Source organism: Mustela nivalis (genome assembly GCF_964662115.1).
Source record: "Mustela nivalis genome assembly, chromosome: 9".
NCBI lineage: Eukaryota > Metazoa > Chordata > Mammalia > Carnivora > Mustelidae > Mustela > Mustela nivalis.
In genome coordinates, this window is record NC_139028.1 from 103,375,039 (window position 1) to 103,398,233 (window position 23,195).

At 44.5% G+C, this 23,195-nt stretch overlaps 1 protein-coding gene across 7 annotated transcripts in view; it reads left to right on the forward strand.

Moving 5' to 3' along the window:
* The first annotated feature begins 635 nt into the window (after nt 1–635).
* The window catches only part of LOC309873011 (uncharacterized protein), a 36,194-nt gene continuing 13,634 nt past the window's right edge, over nt 636–23,195 (forward strand). For 3 of the 7 annotated variants that reach the window (XR_014316140.1, XR_014316141.1, XR_014316142.1), the window contains exons 1-3: nt 636–735; nt 7,679–7,755; nt 8,056–8,151. Coding sequence is in view for 3 of the 7 variants with exons in the window: in XM_082747982.1 (XP_082604108.1) it covers nt 680–735; nt 7,679–7,755; nt 8,056–8,151; nt 8,612–8,739 (357 nt within the window). In the remaining 4 variants the exon portion in view is untranslated. Of the gene's footprint in view, nt 736–7,678; nt 7,756–8,055; nt 8,152–8,611; nt 8,770–21,360; nt 23,193–23,195 lie in introns of those variants that run through there. The other 4 variants (XM_082747983.1, XM_082747982.1, XM_082747984.1 and 1 more) reach the window with 4 other exon arrangements.

The following is a 23,195-nucleotide window of genomic DNA, read 5'->3' on the forward strand; positions in this document are numbered from 1 at the left end:
TTTTTTTTTTTTTTCTCTCCACACATTATCTTTCTTAGAGGAAGGAAGTTAAATGCTTTGTATAGTTCTCTCTGTTTTGCAACCACATTTCTCAAACTTAGAGCTGAACATTACTATGAGTAAAAAAGTGGCTCTGATTCAGCCTCTTGGAAAACCAGATAAGATAGTTAAAGGAATTTATATGTCCCATGCAGAAGATTTAAAGAAATGGTCAGTGGTGGCCATTCACCCCAAACATCACAATAATGTCTCCAGAAAAAAGAAAACATATCTTTGAGACCAAAATCCAAAATTTTTCTTTTGTCTTAATGTCTTACATAATCTCTTTTCTTGTAATAAGTCAGATTATATAATCATTTCTTTTTTTTTTTTCTTACAGCATCTTTGATCTAAGATGCTTGAGGGTGTTATATTTATTATAAGGTGGGGGGTGTTAAATTGAGCTTTTTGATATTGAGAGGTCAGTATTTCTAAAACTCCCAAATTCCAAAGAGCAAAAAAGATACAGAGAGAGAACAGTATTTCTATTACTTTCAACAGTAAAACATTTACACAAGGGTCTATTACTTATTACCCCTTATTTAGGCACTGGTTGGGAATTAACTGCTCATTCATTTCACAGGTACCCAGTAAAAGCTTACTACCTGTGAGGTGCACTTTGAGGTCCCAGGTTAGAGACATGGCGCTTGCCGGTGCTAGGGAACGTGTCAGCACAGGAACTATGGAGATATTGAGGTAAGACAATGCTTCCTAAAGGGTTGAAAAAAACTGTCTAGAAGAGATGTCCTTTGGGCAGAGGAGGAGATAGCCGGGGGGGTTGAGGTACATTTCAAGTAGAAGAAACAGCAAATGGGGGAGAAGAGCAAATGCAAAGATAGAGGCAGTTGAGAACATTAGCAAAGAATTAAGCATAACCAGGGGCACCTGGGTGGCACAGTCAGTTAAGCGTCCGATTCCAGGTTTCAGCTTAGGTCATGATCTCAGGGTCCTGGGTTTGAGCCCTGAGTTGGGCTCCACAGCGTGGAGTCTGCTTGAGATTCTCTCTCTCTCTCTCTCCCTCTGCCCCTCCGCTTGTCCTGTCTCCCTCTAAAATAAATAAATAAAATCTTAAAAAAAGATTGAGCATGGCTGGATCATGACAGGTATGAGGAAGAGTGGGGAAGATGCAGGAGTGTGTGGCAAACATACAATGTAGCACTGGCTGAGCTAAATCAGACAGACTAAGCCAGAGCCTCCATTGTATAAAGACCCCAGAGAGTGCAGTTACTTTACAGGCACTTTAGAAATGATACCTGTTAGGAGTGAAATTCAGTTTGGAGAAGGCCCTATATCGAGAAACCCATTGGCATCAGCCCAAAGTAGAGACTGTATTTTCCTTTGGCTTGGGCATAGTCCTCCCCACCCACTTCGAGTGTAAGTGCTTCATTTTTCTTTGGAAGAAAATAGTCTCAGCACAGGCGGTGTTTGATGCTGTGCTCATTTGATCTGGTTGATTCAGGAAACAGATGCATCCTCTCGGTCTCAGCACAAATTGTTGGGGTTTCTTTTTTCTGGTTTCACCGAAGCCAGATCTATGTCTCTATCAGCACAGAGGAAAAAAGTAATTACCGAAGTATTAGTGTGATTATTATTTCCTGATACGAATTGCTGCATTCCTTACTTGTATCTGGTCCTCTCCCTGGGCTGGAGCTAGAGAATTTAAAAAACAAACTCTTCTTGGATAAAGCCTGTATTGATTATTTTTTAATCCTGTCTGTGTTGGAGAACTCTGAGAATTTAATGAAAGAGAAAAACCCTCTCCTTGAAGAATTCACATTTTCTCACACCTACAAAATGGAACATGATTTCAAGAGATTTACAAACCTTTTGAAGCCCCAGAGGACCCTTGAGGAATCTGTACACCGTGGTCAAAAACCTTGGTCTATACAGTTAAAAACGAAATGGAAGAACTGCTTGCTGAAATTGGACAGTGACAGTTGTCTACTAATTCTGGCAGTACTTCTTGGGAGGTCAGAATAAACTTGAATTGCATTTACCATACAGTTGCTTGAGCCTCTGCTAATGCATTGATTCAGTAGGGGGACCTCAGCCTTCCCAGTGCCCCCAGCTCCATGCCAACCCGAACACCAGGGAAGGTTCCAGAGAGAGGAGGAAGAGGAGCCGGAAATCATTTGAGACTTTTTATATTCTGAAGTTAAGTCCCTGGCCCTGGAGTTAGAAGAAGACCTGAATTTTAATATCTCTACTTCCTACTTGTGTAATCTTGTCCAGTGATTAAAATTTTTCCAGTATCCACTTCCTCATCTTTAAAATGGGGATAATTTTTTTAAGGATTATATTTATTCATTTGACAGACAGAGATCACAAGCAGGCAGAAAGAGGAGGAAGCAGGCTCCCTGCTGAGCAGAGACCCCCCCCCCCCCCAATGTGAGGCTCTATCCCAGGACTCTGGGATCACGACCTGAGCCGAAGGCAGAGGCTTTAACCCACTGAGCCACCCAGGTGAATGGGGATAATTTTAATACCCACTTCTCAGGGCTGTTGTGAGGACTTAATGAGATATGAGTGTGAAAGTATTTGTCGGACATCTGGGGGCTCATAGATGATGCCTGATAAATGTTAACTGAATTTCAGTTCTCTGAGAGCAGAGTAAAACCTTTTAGAGAACGTCAGTCTTGCAAAAATTAGGGTAGGGGGCCTCCAGTTTCTAATTGTAGCAGGTAAGAAGCTTAGAAATTGCCCCTCAGTCCTAACAAGTAAAAAGCTGAACAAACTGAGAAATCAACTTTTCTTAGCTCTGTCAATGAAACGAGATCACAGAGCAAACGACTATTTCCAGAACTGGGAAAACAGACAGGTGGATACAGAGAATCACAACTTACAGGAGCAGAGACTGCCCTGGGAAGCAGGTCCACCCACGGGAGAAACACCTAAGCTGTCACAGACCGATTGCTGGAGGCGCAGGGTGATCAACTCTGAGAGTTAAAAACTCCAGGGGACCCATTCGTGGGGTGGGGGAGGTTCTGTTTTTGTGAGTTTTCTCTTTGGGGGCTCTAGCAGATCCCCACAGTAAGTACTGGAGAAAAATACTCCTACTTTGGCAGGTGGAGGGAGGGAAGAAGCCATTTTGAAATATGTCAGAGCATTCTGTGGTCCTTAACAGTGCCTGTCCTTAACTTACCAGAGCTTAACTCACTGGGTTTTATTTACTGATTTTTTTAAAGATTATTTAAAAAAATTTGACACAGAGAGAGATCACAAGTAGGGTTAGAGGCAGGCAGGGCGGTGGGGGAAGCAGGCTCTCCTCTGAGCAGAGAGCTGCATGTGGGGCTCGATCCCATGACTCCAAGACCATTACCTGAGCTGAAGGCAGAGGCTTAACCCCACTGAGCCACCCAGGCACCCCAACCCACTGGGGTTTTATCAGAGCCTAACCTGCCTGGGGGAAGGGAAGTATAAAATTCCAGCCCTTCTAGCCATCCTTTCCACCTAAGGTGGGGACTGGAGCTGAGAAGCACTGGGGAAGCTCACAGTCTGGGGGCACCTGCTCACCCACAGACTGATACAGACCATATCCCTGACACCTACACCTTACCACCGCCCTCTACTAAAGGCCTATTTATTGCAGTTCCTTTTACACAGTGCAGCATGCCTGCCTTTCGACAACAACAAAAATTACAAGCATACTAAACAGGCAAAAAACACAGTTTGAAGAGATTGAACAAGCGTCAGAACCAGAAGCAGATATGGTAGGAATGTTGGAATTATCAGACCAGGGATTTTTAAAAGCTATGATTGATATGCTAAGGGCTTTAATGGAAAAAGTATACAACATGCAAGAACAGACAGATAATGTAAACAGAAATAAAAATTCTAAGAATGAAATGAAATGCCAGCCATAAAGAAAACACTGTAACAGCAATGAAGAATGTCTCTGATGGGCTCATTAGTACACAGGACACGGCTGAGGAAAAAAACCTCAGAGCCCGAGGATATGACAATAGAAACTCCCAAAACTGAAAAGCGGAGAGACCAAAAAAACTGGGGAAAAACAAAAACAAAAAACAAAAACCCAGAATAGAATATTCAAGAACTGTGGGACAGTTACAAAAGGTTTAGCTTACATGTAATGGGAATATTAGAAGGAACATAGAAAAAGGAACAGAAGCACTGTTTACAGCAATGATGATTAAGAATTTCCCTAAATTCATGTCAGACCCCAAATCCCAGGAAGCTCAGAGAACACAAAAAAGGCTAAATGACCAAAAGAATTACAGCTAGGTATATGATATTCAAATATCAGAAAATCAAAGATAAAGAAAAAATCTTGAAAGAAGTCAGAAGGGAAACAAAACAAAACTCTTATTTAAAGAGGAACAAAGGTAAAAACTATGTCTGACTTCTCAGAATCCATGCAAGCAAGAAGAGTGAAGTATTTAAACTGTTGAGAGAGGGGCGCTTGCGTGGGTCAGTTGGTTAAGTGACTGCTCTTGGTTTCAGCTCAGGTCAGGATCTCAGGATCCAGGGATATAGGTGAACTCAGCAACACCATCAATCAAGTGGATATAACTTATATCTGTAGACTGCTTCACCCAACCATAGATGACATGTTCTTCTCAAGCTCACATGGACCACTCACCAAAATAGACCACATTCCAGGCCTTAAAACACAACTTAACAAATTCAACAGAATGCAAATCACACAACGTCTACTTGCAGACTATAACACACTTCTAAATAACAAAGAAATCTCAAGAGAAATTAAAAAATATTTTGAGCTAAAGGAAAATAAGACCGCAACTTATCAAAATTTGCGGGATGCAGAGAAAGCGGTGTTCAGAGGGAAATTTATAGCATTGAATGCCTATGTTAGAAAAGAAGAAAGAAATAAAATTGATAAAGAGCAGCCTCACAAAGATACACAGATGGCAAGTAAGCATTCGAAAAGATACTTAGTAACATATGCCATTAGGGAACTATAAATTAAAATAACAATGAAGTACTACCACACGCCTATTAGAAGGACCAAAATCCCCAACACTGACAAGAGCCAGTTTGCATTTTCTTACAAAGCTAACCATACTTTTTTACTGTAGGATCCGCGGTCTTGCTCCACAGTATTTACCCAAATGAACTGAAGATTTAAGTCCACACTAGAACCTGCCCATGGATGTTTATAATCGCTTTTTCATAAAAGTCAGAACGTGGAAGCAACCAAGATGTCCTTCAGTAGGTGAATGGGTCAATCAGCTATGGTGCATTTAGACAATGGAATGTTTCACTTCTAAAAAGAGATGAGCCATCAAGCCATGAAAAGACATGGAGGGAATTTAAATGCACAATACTAGGTAAAAGAAGCCAACCTGAAAAGGCTACCTACTGTATGATTCCAACGCCATGACATTCTGGAAAAGGCAAAACTTTGGAGACAGTAAAAAGATGAAGGATTGTTAGGGGTTAGTGGGGAGGGGGATAAATAGGCAGAACACAAAGAATTTTTAAGGTGCCACTATACTGCACAGTCCCGCAATGGCGGATACGTTCCACTATAGATCTGTCCATACTCCAACAGAGCAACACCAAGAGTGAGCCTAAAGCAAAGTATGGACTTTGGGCGATGATGGGTCGATGTTGGTTCATGGATTGTAGCAAATGTGCTGCAATGCTGGGGGATGTTGATAATGGAGGAAGTTATGCTTGTGTGACGACAGGGGTATATGGGAACTCTGTACTTTCCATTCAGTTGTGCTGTGAACCTAAAACTGCTCTAAGAAGTAAAAGTTATTGATTAAAAAGGCAAAAAAAAAATTGTGGTACAGCTCTGTTTCCACAAGTAATTTAAACTAGGAACAATATGTAATATATAAACCTAAGGGGAAATATTTTTTCCTACGATGGCATCAGAGCTTTTTAAAAAAAAAAACACACTCTTCCTCTCTTATTTTGCGCGCGCGCTCGTGTGTGGGCCTGCCTGGGTGGCTGGTGTCCTAGGAACATGCTTCATCTTCCAACTGGGTAGCCAGCACTGAATTTCCCAAGCACACGTGTCATAACCAAGGAAGTCAGGTGAGAAAAGTCCTTTGACGGTGACATCATAGTCAGGTTCACAGGCACTAGAACAGGGTCCTCATCAGGATTCCTGCCCATAGGGTATTTTCTTGGCCAGGCTGTGCCTTCTCTCTCCCTGCATCCTTGTAGCTGCTGTGTCAGTGGTTAGAAAGTTCTTATGCATCGTAGCTAGCCCATTGGAGGGATGGGTCACCACATGCCTCAGGTGCTTTTCCCTTTCTAAAGCAGAACTGAGATTTCACCTGAGCAGTCAGTTTTAGTGACCACAGAACTTTCATTTCCCTTTTATTGTAGGGAGAAAGTTCTGAACACTACGATTTCACCACGAGAAGCTGGGTGCTGGGTGGGGCTTGGTTCACACCTGTGGTTTCTAACCAGCAGACACTGGAATCACCTGAGGGGAACTTAGTCCTCGGCTGATGCTTAGCCTCCACCCAGACGGGTGAGAATGGAGGGTAATTTCTCATTTTTTTTTTTTTTTAATGTAATCTCTATGACCCGTGTATGGCTCCAACTCATAACCCTGAGATCAAGTGTCACAAGCTCTACCAATGGAGACAGGCAGGTGCCCCTCATTTTTATTTTATTTTTTAAGAATTTATTTATTTATTTGAGAGAGAAAGCACACGTGAGCAGGGGGAGGGGCAAAAGGAAAGGGAGAAAGAGAATCTCAAGCAGACTCTGCACTGAGCACAAAGCCCAACCCGGGTCTCCATCTCACGGCCCCGAGATCACGACCTCAGCTAAAATCAAGAGTCAGATGCTTAACTTACTGAGCCACCAAGGTGCCCCTCATTTTTAGTTTTAAATCACTGCTTTTATTTCTTCTGGTTTTATTGAGATATAACTGACACACAGCACTGTATTCAAGTTTACAGCATAATGATCTGACTTACATATTAATTGAAATGATTACCACAAAAAGTTTAGGTAACAACTTATCTCATATAGATACAAATATATATATATATATATATATATATATATATACACACATATATATTCTCCCTTGTGATGAGGACTCTTGGGATTTGCCCCCTTAACTTTCATATATAGCATACAGCAGTGTTAACTGTGGTCATCCTGTTGTATGTTATATCCCCGATACTTATTTATCTTATAACTACAAGTTTGTGCCTTTTGAGCACCTTCATCTTGTCTCCCCTCCCCCACCCCCCATAACCTCATTTCTTTTTCTATGAGTTTGGTTTTTTCCTTTTCTTTAGGTTCTACATATAAGTGAAATCATTCAGTATTTGTTTATCTTGACTTATTTCATTTAGCATAATGTTGCAAGCGGCATGATTTCCTCATTTTAAAAAAAGATTTATTTATTTATATTCAAAGATTTTATGTACTTATTTGAGAGAGAGAGAGAGAGTGCACAAGCAGGGGGAGTAGCAGAGGGAGAGGGAGAAGCAGGCTCCCAGCTGAGCAGAGAGCCAATGTAGGGCTCAATCCTAGGACCCTGGGATCATAACCTGAGCTGAAGGCAGATGTTTAATGACTGAGCCACTTAGCCACTGCCCCCCCCTCCCCCGCCCGAGCCGCCATGTCTAAGATTTTAAAATAAGCTCTTCTCTGGGCTGATCTTTCTCTCTTTTTGCAGGAGGGAGTGCAGAAGAGGAGAAAATTGTAGAAGTTCCTCCGTGGATCTGAGATGTACAAATAACGTGGGACATGATGGTAGGAAGTAAAACGTACTTAACTATGGGCCAAACTCAGGGATGTTTTTAGGAAAGACCAGCGCCCACTTTTGGCACATCTTTATTGATGAGAATGATCTGAATGAGGCACTGGGATCTCTGGACGTCAAAAGAAGCTCGGAATTTTTTTTTTTTTTTTTTTTGTATTTCTTGATAAATGGAAATACAAAGAGGGCCTAAATCAATGTGATACAAATGTGGCATATTTAAAATGTTTGGATTTAATAAATGAATATTTTTATCCCAAAAAGGAAAATTAGATTTATAATATTATTCACAGATTATGATGAAGTTCTAAAGCTGATTCAAAGTAGACTGTATGTGACATGGTCTGGTATTGGCTGCCATCCTCCAGCACCGCCCAGGGACTCTAGGGGTAAGTTTTTTTTTAAGATTTTATTTATTTATTTGACAGAGAGAGATCACAAGTAGGCAGAGAGGCAGAGAGAGTGGAAGGAAGCAGGCTCCCAGCTGAGCAGAGAGCCCAATGTGGGGCTCAATCCCAGGACCCTGAGATCATGATCTGAGCCGAAGGCAGAGGCTTAACTCACTGAGCCACCCAGGTGCCCAAGGGGTAAGTTCTTTTGTAGATGATGCTGAAAGTCTGAGTATGAGGTCTTTGTCACTGTGAATTTAATCGACAAATTGAGTTAAATGTCTCTCCTCACCTCCCCGAAACCATATCAAGTCTCAGATATGGTTAGAGAGCACTGTTGACTCCGAAAGTGGGACGACTCCCTGATTAAGTGGGCTTGATGCTCAGATCTCTTCCTTACAAGCTGTGGGACTTTGGAGAAAACACGTAACTTTTCTCATCTCAGCCTCCTTCTTTGTAGTGTGGAGATTGTTAAACTGCTCTGCCTACTCCAGGATGATTATGACACTCAGATGGACTGTAATACATCAACAGAAAGAAGCTCTTGTTGGTACTACACTAGAATTGCAGAGACACCATAGGAGTTAAACACTGAAGCTCTTTAGTGGGAGAGATGGTGCTTAGTCACCATCAAACGTTAGCACCTGCCCCGTGTTGGTGCTCAGAATAAATTTATTGACTTTATAAATGACATAGATAAACTATTTCTTTATTTCAAATCAGTGTGGTGGTATTTGAATAGACTGGAGCAGTAGAAGCCCACAGTGAAACAGTGACTTGAAAAATGGAACATGAGCCACTTAATTTTTGGAATTTAGCTGCATTTGGGGAGTGTTTCTGGAGCAACTTGCCTCTAAACAGCTTTGGACTTGCAGAAAAGACTCCCATCAGGATATTACATACACATTTCCAGCTCCGCTCAGATATATTGGAAGTGTTCCATAATTGAGGGAGGGTTTTCCCTCAGGCCTTTAAAAATTTCTCATCAGTAATATCCTCATCGCAAGAGAATCCTAAGCCATCTAACCGAGTACCCCTGGGACAGTCACTTGTTTCAACACCGATCTCGTGGTTGGACGTGCCCGTGTGCACAGACTCCCCAGACTCACGATACCAGCTTATTAAGCAAGTCAAGGGTTTCTTTGGTGTTTTACAGATGTCTCATTGCCCAAAGAGACTAAAGATAACAGTCTATTATGAGTACTACTGATGCCAATAAAAAGAAAATGAAGCCAAAACCTTAGTTTCATTATAACTTAAGTCAGAGGCAATAGTCTCGTTTGTCTTTCTATTTTGGAGGCAGCATTGAACAATGGAAAGAACAGGGCTTTGGAGCCAGCCAGACCTGAGTTAAAATCATGATGACAGCACGTTAGAGAACAGTGGCCTTGTGTGGTTGACTTACTCTCAGTTGTACATCTTGAGGTTGTTATGGGAGTAAGACAAGTCCGTGGAAATGAAGACACCTAGCACAGTGCTGCTGGCACCCACTCTTGGGTAGGAGTAGAGGAAACTTCTTTTTTTTTTTTTTTTTTTTTTAAAGAGTTTATTTATTTATTTGACAGACAGAGATCACAACTAGACAGAGAGGCAGGCAGAGAGAGAGGAGGAAGCAGGCTCCCTGCTGAGCAGAGAGCCCGATGCGGGGCTCGATCCCAGGACCCTGAGATCATGACCTGAGCCGAAGGCAGAGGCCCAACCCACTGAGCCACCCAGGCGCCCCAGGAGTAGAGGAAACTTCTAAGAGATGGGGGTTGTTGTGGGCTGAGGGGCTTCCCCCACAGGGATCCACTACAGTGGGCTTCTTTCAGGGCTTTGCATTTTGCTCATCATATTCAGGGTCAATGAGGCCTTTCTTGGCTGACAGAAGATGATCAGGGTGGGGTGGGTGGGTTGGGGAGGGGGGATGTTCTTAGGCAAACTTGAAAGAATGATCAAAGACTAGTGCGCAGGAAGAGAGGTGTGGGTGAGCAGACTGTGCCAGGGAAAGGAGCCACCACCAGTGATCCATGATCCCTTTACTCATTCCCTAGTAACGTTCCCCTCCATAAGCTTCTATGAAGGATTTGTCTTCAGTGAATGTAATGCAGTTGTTTTTGCAGAAATTTGAGAATATGGTGTACTGGTTGGGAGAGTTGGCTTTAGGATTAGGCTACCTATTAGTCAGGTTACTTGGCTTCTCTGAGTCTTAGCTTCCTTATTCCTGAGGGTAATAGCATTTATTCTATACCCTCTGTGTCACTGCCTTGCCTCGTGGCTCCTGTCTGCTCATTGTGGCAGCTCACTCATGGTCTTCAAAGGTAATCACTGAGATCTCTTGGTAGAACTGTTTGTTGTAGACACTCTAGAATCTGCTGGCCAGCTTATGGTTGCCTGCCGACCTCTGGTCTAATCAGCATGGTCAGCAGCTATGATCACATAAAGTAACTTAGAGGTGGCTGCTTAGCCAAAGACTATGGACAGAGCCATTTCTCATAGAAGATCATGGAAGGGCGCCTGGGTGGCTCAGTGGGTTAAGCCGCTGCCTTCGGCTCAGGTCATGATCTCAGGGTCCTGGGATCGAGTCCCGCATGGGGCTCTCTGCTCGTCAGGGAGCCTGCTTCCCTCTCTCTCTCTCTCTGCCTGCCTCTCCATCTACTTGTGATTTCTCTCTGTCAAATAAATAAATAAAATCTTAAAAAAAAAAAAAAGAAGATCATGGATGTGATTGGTGTTCAGGATGCAGAGATAAGACGGAGCTTTAATGCAAGGTAGACGGTGGTAATGGCAACAAAAGAAATTCTGTTAAAGAGCTTCATAAGTTCAAAAGAGAAAGAACTTGCTTTGTAGCTAGGGGAGTAAAGGAGAGTCCTCATGAAGGAAAAGGCCTTTAAAGTGTCTGTTACCTTAGGTCAGTTAGGGCTCATAACTGAACTTGAAGGTGAGGGTCGGTCTCACCCAAACCTCCTGACTGGAAAGTTCGGGGGGTTCATCCAATGAACCCATCCCATCCCCTGGCCACAAGCATTGATTCAAGGATGGTATATGACAAAAGTCAAGCCAGTCAGGGACAGTGAGATCTACCAGGAAGCAGAGGTTCCTCTTCTCTGCTGAATTTGAACATGGAAGCATGTGTCCTTCAAAGTCATTGCCAGACTCAAGGGGAGACACTTTTGAGAACGGAACTCTCTTTAAGGAAGTAGATCTGGGAGTGAGAGAGAGAGAGAGAGAGAGAAACTGGGCTCTTGATGTATCATTTTGGGAAAATATGGGAAGTTGAGGGCATTAGTGAAAAATATATTTTCTGGAAGCCTTGCAGCAAGGATGTTAATACTGCAAAGACAGATTAGAAAGAGCTCATTCTAGGGGTGCCTGGGTGGCTCAGTGGGTTAAAGCCTCTGCCCTCGGCTCCGGTCATGATCCCGGGGTCCTGGGATCGAGCCCCGCATCGGGCTCTCTGCTCAGCAGGGAGCCTGCTTCCCTTCCTCTCTCTCTGCCTGCCTCTCTGCCTACTTGCGATCTCTGTCTGTCAAATAAATGAATAAAATCTTTAAAAAAAAAAAAAAAGAAAGAGCTCATTCTATAGCCTTTCTATAGGGAGTAGAAAGCGACTGAAAGTATTTAAGCTGTGATATGAGTGGTGCCATGGGTGAATTAATCATTACTGGATGCAAAATAGATTGGAACAGAGAAAGGTTGCACATGGGGAGGCAATAGGGAGTTCATTGCAATGATCTGAAGACCTGAACTAGAGCAACTGCAGTGGGGCTGTTGAGACGAAGATTTTTGTCTTGTCCTTTAGTAAAGGCCCCTCGGATGAAGGAGGGAGGGTGCCCCTGCTAGTCAAGGCTGGAAGAGCGCCACACCTCACGTTCTTGACCCGCTTCTCTACCCACTGGTTTATCACCATAAAAGGTGGATGGAAAAGATTAGACAAGAGATTAGATTAAAAAATTTCTTTAGGCACAATGCTACAATGCAAATGGCTCCTGGTGACGTTTTCTGACATTGAGAAAGTCTGGTGTTGACTCACAGTCTGTACATTAGCAAACTTCAGGAGGTATTTATAAATGTGTTAGCAAAATAACTTTTGAAGGGGGTGCATAAAACATACGTATCTATTTGTTGAGATTTGAACTGTTTCTCTGGCTGGCTGTGTGACTCTGAGGAAATCACTCACCCTCTCTGAGTTATAGTTTTCTCAACTGTAAAAAGGAGAAGAATACAACTTCTTTCTGGGGTTATGGTTCTGACCTCATGATCTCATAGGAAAATCCCTTGCCCATTTCTCATAAATCAAAGATAACTAAATACAAAGTAAAATAAGTAAAAATATATTAAAAAAAGGTAAATATGCTTCAAACCTCCCTCTTTTCCTTTCTCCCTTTTCTTTCTTTTTTTTTCCTTCTCCTTTTTTTTTTTTTTTTTGTCCTGAGAAGGCTTTGTGTTTACAGGCTACTCTTTTTAGATTATTTATTTATTTATTTGACAGACACAGAATACAAGTAAGCAGAGAGGCAGGCAGAGAAAGAGGAGGAAGCAGGCTACTGGCTGAGCAGAGAGCCCGATGTGGGGCTCGATCCCAGGATCTGGGATCATGACCTGAGCCGAAGGCAAGGACTTTAACCCACTGAGCCACCCAGGTGCCCCTGTTTGCAGGCTACTCTTAAACAGGCGGTACTTGTGTTATCACAGCTAGTCCATAGGCTTCATGTAACTTTTTTAAAAAGATTTATTTATTTATTTTATAGGTGCGGGAGGGGCAGAGGGAGAGAATCTTATTTATTTATTTATCCATCTGAAAGAGAGTGAGAGCTAGAGAAATAGAGGGCATACACACAAAGAGGGAGAGGGAGAGAGAAAAGCAGACTCCACATTGAGCAGGGAGCCAGATGTGGGGCTCGATCCCAGGACCCTGGGATCATGACATGAGCCACAGGCAGATGCTTAACTGACTGAGCCACCCAGGCACCTCAGAGAGGGAGAGAATCTCAAGCAGACTCCCCACTGAGTGTGGAGCCTGACCCCCAGCGGGATCCCAGGACCCTAAGAGATCATGACCTGAGCAAAGTCGGATGCTGAACGGACTGAGCCACTCAGTAATTTTTATGGTTAAGGTTCTAGTGCCATCTGCATTACAGAATTGGGATGGCCTCTCCCTGCCCTGAATTTTATAATGCATAATGCTGGGATGACTAATACACAGTATTTTATGATGATGATTTGCTTTAAGAGCTAAAAACTGCTCCTGATTTATGATATTATGGAGAACAAACTGCAGCAAAGGGCTGTGCGTGTGATAAGTGATATTGCGAGTGATATGTTTAGAGCAGGGGTGTGATAGGGAGGGCTAAAATGCATGGGCGAGGAATGAGGGCCATAGAAGGAGTATAGGGGGAAGTGCTGTGGCTAGTGGAGAACCACTGTTATGGATCTAGTGTCATAGATCTGTCAGCCGCTCCCCAGTTCCCCTCCACTACCATTTATTGAATGTTTACTATGTGCTAAGTGTTTGTACTGTTTTGTTCAATTCTTGGAGTAACCCCATGAGGCAGATAAATCATTATTATTAAGCTCATTTGACAGACAAGGAAATTGAAGCTTAGGTCACTTGTCCGAGGTCAATTAGACAGCTAGTACGAGATGGAGCAGGAACTTGAATCCTGGGCTCTACCGATGCGAGAGCCCATGGTTTTAACTATCATTTCAGATCACCTGGGAAGCTCTCTCTTATCTTTTCTTTTATAGGCAGTTGATTTATGTCACCCATCTGGAATGGGATGGAGTGAAAAAAAAGGGGATTTGGGAACTATTGTCTCCTCAAGATTACTCAGCTCTTTGATATCTCTCCTGGGAGCCACATTGACTGTCAGCTAGAAGGTGCTGGAAAAAAATAGATTGCTCCAGGGTGTTCACTTGTGTGCAATTTATTATTTCTAAAGATAAGGCCTAAAGAGACTTCTACACTGCGTTCTATTTCTTCCAGTGAATGAAAGCAGAAGGGCATCTGGTTAGCATTTGAGATATGCACTTGGCTAGCTCTGGTTAAAAGAGAAAAATAAATGCTAAAACATAGTAATCCAAATAATGACTCCCTCTCTGGCTGACCTGCTCACTGCTTTGAGTATGGGACTCAAAGACGGTCATTTAACTTTGGGACTGCCAAAAAAAGGGTGTCCTTGCACTTGACTCATTGGAAAGGCTAGAGATCTCCCCAGGAGAGGGTTGGATCCCCTTCTGGTTCTACACCTTCTGGGTGCTGGCTCTGAAGCTTGGGGGAGAGGACTGAGACTCTGTCAGAGAGGGAGCACCAGAGAAGACATCATCTCACTTAATACTGCCCTTTAACTGTGGAAGGCATTCAAGCCCAGTGGGCTAGATTTCTGCCAAATGCCCCTCCAAGACCTGCTCTCTACCCTTTCCTGCCCTGCACTGTGTCTGGGGAGGCAGGCCTTGTGTGGAACGCATCTATGGGTTTCCTGACCCTCTGATTTCCAGTTTGGTCAAGTCAGAGGGAAGCACCCACAGCAGATCAGAAGGCAGAGGACAGCAGCATAAGGGTATTATTTTTTCCTGTTCCTCCCTGCCAGAGCACCTGCACAGGCTGCATCCTTCCTCTGAAGGCCAAAGCTCTTGTGGGTGGTCCAAATGACTGCTCCTCCCTTGCGCCGTCAAGCCCTAGGTGTGCTAAGGGCTCTTTGCAGTAACTAGCCCTGAGACGCTGCACTATCCATTTTGTCCATTCGTCTTTGTAAGTAGCTGCGTTATTACCCTCGAGGCAAATCACCCAGTTTGGATGTGCCATCTGTTTCCTGCTGGGACCTTGACTGATATACCCAGAGAAGTTTAATGACTTGCCCAAGGTCTCAGGAGGATTTGGCTCTATACCAGTGTGTGCTAATGAGAAGAGATAACACTGGCATATTTTACTGTTTACGAAACAATTTCATCACCATCGTCTCGGGTACAGGAAAAGCTTTCCACTTAGAGATTAAAAAATTGAATTTTAGAGGAGAGGAGCGTCAGGGCTCTCCTCGAACCCAAGGTGTGGGTTCTGCCTGTCATACCCTGGGCACCTCCAGGTCAGGCTGAAATTCTAATTCTTCACTAGCACTGCTCCAACGTGGAACAAACATGCCCAGGGTTCCATCTTCCAGTCCCCCAGAGCTAATGATGCTACACACACAATCCAGCCATCACATGTGCAAAGTGAGGATACCCCCATTTTCTACATGAGAATACTGAGGCTCAGAAGGCTGAATGTCTTACCCAAAGTCACGCAGCTGAGAGACAGCTGGAACTTGAACCCAGGCCTGTGTGCCAGCTGTTTCCGCTGCCCTGCACTGCCTGCGTGTGCACAGGTGTGGCTTTCTGAAGGCACTGCAGGCTGCAGACCTAGCGCTTCCTTTGCACTTTCTCTCATCAAGCCAGTCCCAGCCTGGCCTTCCTACTAACTCTGGGACCTTGGCCTGGATTTCCTACTGGGAAGCCAAGGAGGCTTTTGTGGATGAAACATGGTAGAAAATGGAGAGCAGCTGATTAAGATCAAGAGATAACATGGCAGGGTCTGGCAGGCCTTTGGCTGAGATAGCCTGGGAAAAATGCAGCCAGGGTCAGAGCCACCTCCTGTCGCTACTGCAGGGGGAGTGGTGCCAGAGGATGGTGTTCAGCTTTGATGGGCATCCTAGCTAGCAGGGATGAAGGGTCCATCTGATCAGCCATCTTCATGGAGAAAAGTTCCCCTGGGCCTATTAACTTTCATGACATAAAAGCAGAGTCAGGGGCTGTTGTGGACTGAGAACTGACCTGGGGTCACCTACTCTCTGTGCCACCTTAAGGGGCTGATTTCCCCACTTCTGACCTCAGTTTCCTTTTCTGAAATATTCGTTGAGATGGATGAATCCAGCTGCCACCTATCTTCCCAATTTGTCCTTTCTGAGGTGGGAGTCTGGGGAAGTATGTGGTGGGGCTTTCAAGCTCCCCCGCCTCCCGCAATCCCTTAGCAGGATAGCAGGGTTGTGTTGTTGGTGGATTTGCTTCAGTCCACTCACACTGTCTTCCCTATTTACTCACATCCATAAACTGCTGGCCAAGACTGGGCAGTGGCCTGTGTTTGTGGAGTGGGGAGGACTGGATTCAGGACGCTCGGCATAGCATTTTTCCAGCCGCCAACCTTGAGCGGGGATTCACAGTCTTGCAAAGTATTCGAGGTGAAGTGCTGGTCCAACCTGCCCTTACGTTACAAGAGTGACAAGCAGAGCCTAGGATGCTAAGTGACTTGCCAGGATGCCCATGACCTGGGGCCTCCGGTCCTCTGGAGCACGGTACTCTTACCGCCAAACAAGACTCACTGTGCTTGGCGAGGGTCTCCAGAGGCTATTGCTTGGAGGATGAAACAGAAGTGATATACGTACAGTGTAGGGGGAAACAACATAGAAAGTGTGGATCAATGAAAAGAGGGAGATGAAAAGAGTGATTTGATGCCACACTGTTTTGGCTTAAGCAGAGTAGGGCTATTAGGAGATGACCTGGAACCTAGCTTGAAACTCAGGAGTGACTGAACTTCTTGTTCTTCTTGGCAAGTTCAAGGGTTAGTGGTCACTGTGCTTTCTGTTTTGGGAGGGCCCTTGGCCAGAGTTTCTGGGGACTCAACCCAAGCCAGTGATGAAGCAACTGGCAGTAGAGAAAGGGAAAGTTCTTCTCCTGGCTAAATGAGAAGACCCATTCCACGGTGGTATGGTCTGGGAGATGGGGTGATCTCTGAGACAGGGGGGTAAATCTGTAGGGACATTTGCTCTGTGGGAAGATTTGCCTCCCTCTCATACCCACCTGTAGAGCTCAGTCCTCCTTTCATGTCTCCTAAAACATAGATGCTTCCAGATGGGTTTTGGCACTGAAGACTGTGCCCCTTCCAGCCAATTAAAGAAAACCCAGTTCAAGCTTTAAGGTGTAGAATTTTAGATTGTCAGAGCCCAGAAGGCCCTTACAGCCCAGCTAGTCACAACCTGGTCATTTAACCCTTGAGGAACCTGAGGTTGAGAGATGGGAGTTGGCTCACTGAGTATCATGTGGTGAGTTATTGGCAGTGCCAAGCCTAGGACGTGGGCTTTCTGGTTCCACTTAGTGAGCTCTGGGGCTAGACATCAGTTTCAGACAAATGGTAAACGTGTTCTCAGCCAGGCTGGGAAGGTAAAAGGAAGTCAATGCTTGTAAAGAATAGGTAGCCTTAATTCCACATACGTAATAATAATAAGCTGAAATGTACTGAGACCTTATGTGCTAGTGATTTCACATTCATTGTCTCATTCAATGTCCACATGACCTATGACAGATGGGTTTTTATTGCAAGTTGTTCAGATTAGAACACAGAAGCTTAAAATGTCATAATTTGCTTAAATTCACATAGCCAACAGGTAGCTGAGGGAGGGTTAGAACGTAAGCTGTTTGATGCCAGGCCCTGTCTTCAGGTCCCTAGAATAACATAAAATAATCTTATAAAATTTGGTCTGAAGTGAAACACAAATTTTAGACATTTTTTCCCTTTCATATTTCAATTTATTTATGTATCTTTTTTTTTTTAAGATTATTTATTTATTTATTTGACAGACAAAGATCGCAAGTAGGCAGAGAGGCAGGTAGAGAGAGAGCGGAGGAAGCAGACTCCCTGCCGATCGGAGAGCCCGACTTGAGGCCGGATCCCAGGACTCTGGGATCACGACCGGAGCCAGAGGCAGAGGCCTTAACCCACTGAGCCACCCAGGTTCCTCCAATTTATTTTTTAACATTTAAAAGTATTGAGGGGCACCTGCCTAGCTTAGTCCATAAAGCATGTGGCCCTTGATCTCAGGCTGGTGAGTTTGAGCCCCACATTGGGTGTAGAGCTTGCTAAAAAACAAAACAAAACAAAACATATAGCTCATATTTGAATGTTTTAAGTGAATTCATACAGGACTGAACTTAGTGGTTTAAAGCAGAAGTTCTTAAGCTCTAGTGGGCATCAGAATCACCTGGGGAGCTTCTGAAAAACCCAGACTTCTGGCTTCTCCCCCAGTTTCTGATGCCTCCAGTCTGGGGTGGGGCCTGAGAATTTGTATTCCTAACAAATTCCCAGAGGCTGCTGCTGATCTAGGGACCTCACACAGACAACCACTGACTTGAAGGAATCACGGAAAGGCTTTGTGTCTGCTGAATTTTCTTGCAGTGGGTCTCATTTTCCGAGTAACTATTCAAGACCAAAGCTGCTACCTGTCAGTGGAAGAGGCTTGTCAGGAAATAAGAGAGAGGATACTATCACTTGACTTCCTAACTACCATTTCAAAAGTGTTGCAGAGAGCTCTCACTTAGGATGACTTGTTGAGAAGCCTAAAGCCTGAAAAGCATAGGCTGCTGCAGCAGGAATGAATAAGCTCCAGGCACTTCTGCCCCAGCCCTACACTCAAGATAGAGGGTTGGGGGCGGGGGGGAAACACATGAATGGCTGAGGTTAGGTCACGGGTCTACTCTGAGCCAATCACCATGGTCAGGAAAATGTGATGCTCTGATTGGACGACTCTGAGTCACGTGCCCACTCCTAAATCAGGAAGTGACATGAACTCCTGGAAATAATTCCACGCATGTGCAGAGTCTGACTAGGGGATGTGAATGGTCTTCTTAGGGGAAACCTGGGGATGAGGAACACCAGAAAAAAAGAGGGTAAACCGGCTGCCAGGTGGCAAAAGCACACATAGCTCCCTTTCTGGTTGCCAGGCAACCCTTTACATTTTAGTTCTGGTGAGTCTTTCCCACGAAGTTCTCCTAACTCAACAGCTAACTTTTATTTATTTATTTATTTACTTTTAAGATTTTATTTATTTGAGAGAGAGAGTGTGAGAAACAGCATGAGAGGGAACAGGGTCAGAGGGAGAAGCAGACTCCCCGCTAAGCCTGGAGCCTGATGTGGACTGGGTCCCAGGACTCTGCGATCATGACCAGAGCCAAGGCAGTCGCCCAACCGACTGAGCCACCCAGGCGCCCCAGGGCTAACTTCTCGGTAGGTGAAAGTGAGCCAAACCCAGAAGGTCTTGAATGAAGTGGGCAGAGATCTGGGCTGGCGATTTGGGTTTTAGTCCTATTCTGCCATGGACTGCCTTCCCTCTATGAGTCTGTGTTTTCTTCACCTATAAAAGGAGATCCTGGAGAATCTCTTCGGGCCCTTGCAGCTCTCCTGGGCTGCGGTTCTGGGCGGGGTCACAGGCAGTGGGGCCCTCCCGGTGCCTTTCCCCTGATAACTCAGAAAGGAAGGCAGCTTCTTCTAAACATGGGAGGTCCCTGACATGGAATGGCATGGCTTACTAGGAAGAGCCTTGTTGGACGTGGCATCAGCTAGACTTGTTTTGATTTCTGACTCCTTTATTACCTGTGTGACCTAGGCAAATTAGATTAGCCCCTCTGAACTCCTTCTAGAAGGTGGAGTTAATGATAATCGCCATCTGGTCTCAAAGATTGTTGAGAATGAGAAGATGGATGAGAACATGCTTTGAAAATCCTCAGGTGCCAGGCAGATGGAGCGCTACCGACTCAAGGCTTCTGCCTCCCAGGCCAACCTGCTTCAGGGACTCAGTGCTCCTGAGAAAAGGTTAATACCCACATTCAGTGAGCATGAGCCCTTCCACAAGGAACCTGTCTGGCACTGGCAGGGCATTTATACTAAACCTTATTATTCTGCACACGAGTGCCATATCAGGTGGTAAACCAAGCAGCTGGAAGTAGCCCCTGATGACATTCCAAGTAGTCCCCACCACCCACCAGTTTTCTTCTCTCTCTTTCTCTCTCTGCATATTTCCTCCATAGCACTTATCATAATTCATATTTCTCATTGTGTTCATTTAGTTGCTTATGGCCTAGCTCTGCTGCACTGTAAGCTCATGATGGTGCGGTAGGTGTCTTCTGGTTGCATGCCCTGCGTGTATGTGCTCAATAAATACTTTTTTAAAAAAAAATTTATTTATTTGACAGAGAGAGATCACAAATAAGCAGAGAGGCAGGCAGAGAGAGAAAGGAGGAAGCAGGCTCTCTGCAGAGAGCCCGATGTGGGGCTCGATCCTAAGACCCTGGGATCATGACCTGAGCCGAAGGCAGAGGCTTTAACCCACTGAGCCACCCAGGCACCTCAATAAATACTTTTTGAATTAAAAAACACATGCAAAAACATTAGAGGTCTGTCCCCTTGACTTCTTCGGGTTTTCTTCAAAGGTGCTGTACAGTGAACCAGTAATTCTAAGCACCTTGTGTGAGCCAGGAATGAAGAGAAATGCTGGCAGTGCCTGGCTCTTCTCAAATTGGTAGAGAGTGGGCTGCCTGCCCTGTCCCTGACCCTTGACCTTGAGCATGCATGCCCTTGCCTTCCCACAAGGCCACGGGTACCTGGACCCCGAAGCTCTCCTAAAATGATTTTCAGAAAGGGATCTGATAAAGTCAGATAGACTGGTGAATGAGAACACTGTATTTTTCATGACAAACGATACACCACACTTGAGATGACAAGGATTTTTGTGATAATTTCTGCAGGACTGACTATGTAATTTGTAGGGCCTAGTACAAAATGCAAATATGGGCCACTTGTTAAAGATTTCTTAAGAATGTCAAGATGGTGACAGCAGAGCATTAAGACAAGTGCAAAGACCCTTCTAAGTGAGGTTTGCATACCTATGAAGCTAACCCTGCTTGCTCCCTTCAGAGCCAAGTCAGGAGATTAGTTTGGATTTCCTGGGCTGGCCCTGCTGTTTGTGGGCACTGTAGCTTCCAAGAGGCCCTTTTGGTCAGCTCAGGGAAGATACTGCCAGTATATACCATGCACACAAGAGCCTACTGCTGCTTCTTTACCCAGAAATCTCCCCAGACTGGGGCACCTGGGTGGCTCAGTCGTTAAACGTCTGACTTTGAAAGCCCAGGTCATGATCTCTGGGTCCTGAGATTGAACCCCACTTGGGCTCCCTGCTCAGCAGGGCGTCTGCTTGTCCCTCTGCCCCTGTCCTCCCCCCTTCCCCCACTCATACTCTCTGTCTCTCAAATGAATAAGTAAGATCTTAAAAAAAATGTCCCCAGACTCCATGGTTTCCAGCTGAGCCAGGTGACTCAGCGAAGAGCCAAGTTTATTTATTTTTTTTATCTAGTCGCTTAAGGAAGCAGGAAAGTTGTTTTTCTAAGACTCCCTAGAAGGTAAGCATGATGACATTCTTTTACTGTTTACAGGAACACCCTGGCACGGAGGGAATTCCTGTTGCCACCACACGCTACTGTTTACCTATCCTTCACACACCTACAGCAAGCCAGTGACACAGCCTCCTTCAGGAGCCCGACCTTCAGGAATGTGACCTTATTTTACAGAAGGGGAGAGGCAGGGAGAGGAAGAGCAAAGGCAGGTTTAGGAGTGTGACCTTGAATGAGAAGGGGAGGGGACACTGTCTCATGTTTCCCGAAAGTCAGCAAGGGAAACTCTACATCAAATTAATTATTCAATCAATAGATATTTTAAATAAATGAATATGGTTGTGGATTTAATTGACTTTATTTTTGAATAGGTAATACATTCTTAGGGTTCAAAGCTCAACATTTACAAAAAGGTTTATGAAAAATCCTCTCTCCTCCCAAGTAATCGTGTTCCGCACCCCTCCAGGTAAACATCACACCTAGTGTTTTTGCACCCTGGTAGAAATACTGTTTGCACAAATGAACACATATGAACACACCCTCCCATCCTAGTCTCGCCTCCCCCAACCATGATTGCATACTTTAACACTGTCCTGTACTTTGCATTTTACACTAAAGATTATATCCAGGAAATCTTTCTATGTCAGTTCACAAAGAGCTCCCTTGTTCTTTCATAAGTATGGATAGTATCTTTATTGTCTAACTGTATTATAATTTATTTAACCACATGGACATTTAGGTTCTTCCAGGCTTTTGTTTTTACAAACAGTGGTGTAATAAACTGCTTTGATGAGGGGTTCAGAGCTTCTCCTATTTCCTTAAAGGAAAATGGAAGTCACATTCACTCTATCAGTTTCATTTTCAGAGTGGAGGGCATGTGCATTTCTGGATCTAATGCAGACACCATTCCAGCCTCTATGAATTTCCACTGTGACTTTCCACAAGTACTTATGGAGTAACCACTTCATGCTCACACTGTTGCAAAACACTGGGATCACTGGGATACTCCAGTGCCATGACAGATCCTGCTCTTCTGGTGGCGGGGGGCACGGTTTGGTTGGTGCTGAGGGAGGAGACCTATGATCGACAAGAAGCCCAAAGAATGAACAAGAGAATTTCAGATCGTGATCAATGCTACTAAAAAAAAAAAAAAAATTAAGGGGTGACTGGGCAGCTCAGTCAGTTAAGCCTCCCCCGACTCTTGACTTCTGCTCTGGTCATGCTCTTGGGGTTGTGAGATTGAGGTCCATGTCAGACTCTGTGCTCAATAGGGAGTCTGCTGGAGATTTTCTCTCTCTTCTTCTGCCCCTCCCCACCCTGTCCTGTCTCTCTCTCAAATAAATAAATCTTAAAAAAAAAAAAAATCAAAATCAAGTGATGCCATGGAATGTGTGTGGAGGCCACCACTTAAACAGGGACCAGGAATGGGCTCTTTTGGATCACTGAGCTATACTTGAGGGGATGGTTCCAGATGCGACAAACACAAGCCTCTGACTTTGAATTTGTGTGATTTGTAAAGCTTTTTCAGACTTTCCCCATCAATAGGTTGGTTGCCTCAAGAGCAGGCATGACTTTCCTGGAGTAGAGGGGTTGGAGATTTTTTCTTTTTTCCTCTCTCTGTATTCTGTTTTTGCAAAAGAGAAAATAATCTTGAATTATCCGCTCTAAAGGAGCGTGGCCCCTCACACCATTGGAAGAGGACAGAGCACTGAGCAGCGGCTAGGGGGCCCGATTCGGGGAGGTCTCAGTCTTTGTAACCCAAGCCACCAGGCTAAGGTTGTCATCCAGGCCAAGCAGCCTGAAGCCTGAGTCTTGGGGCAGGGGGGCGCCCAGTGGTGGCAGCTCAACCGTGAGGATCCGGACTGTCCTTCTGTTCT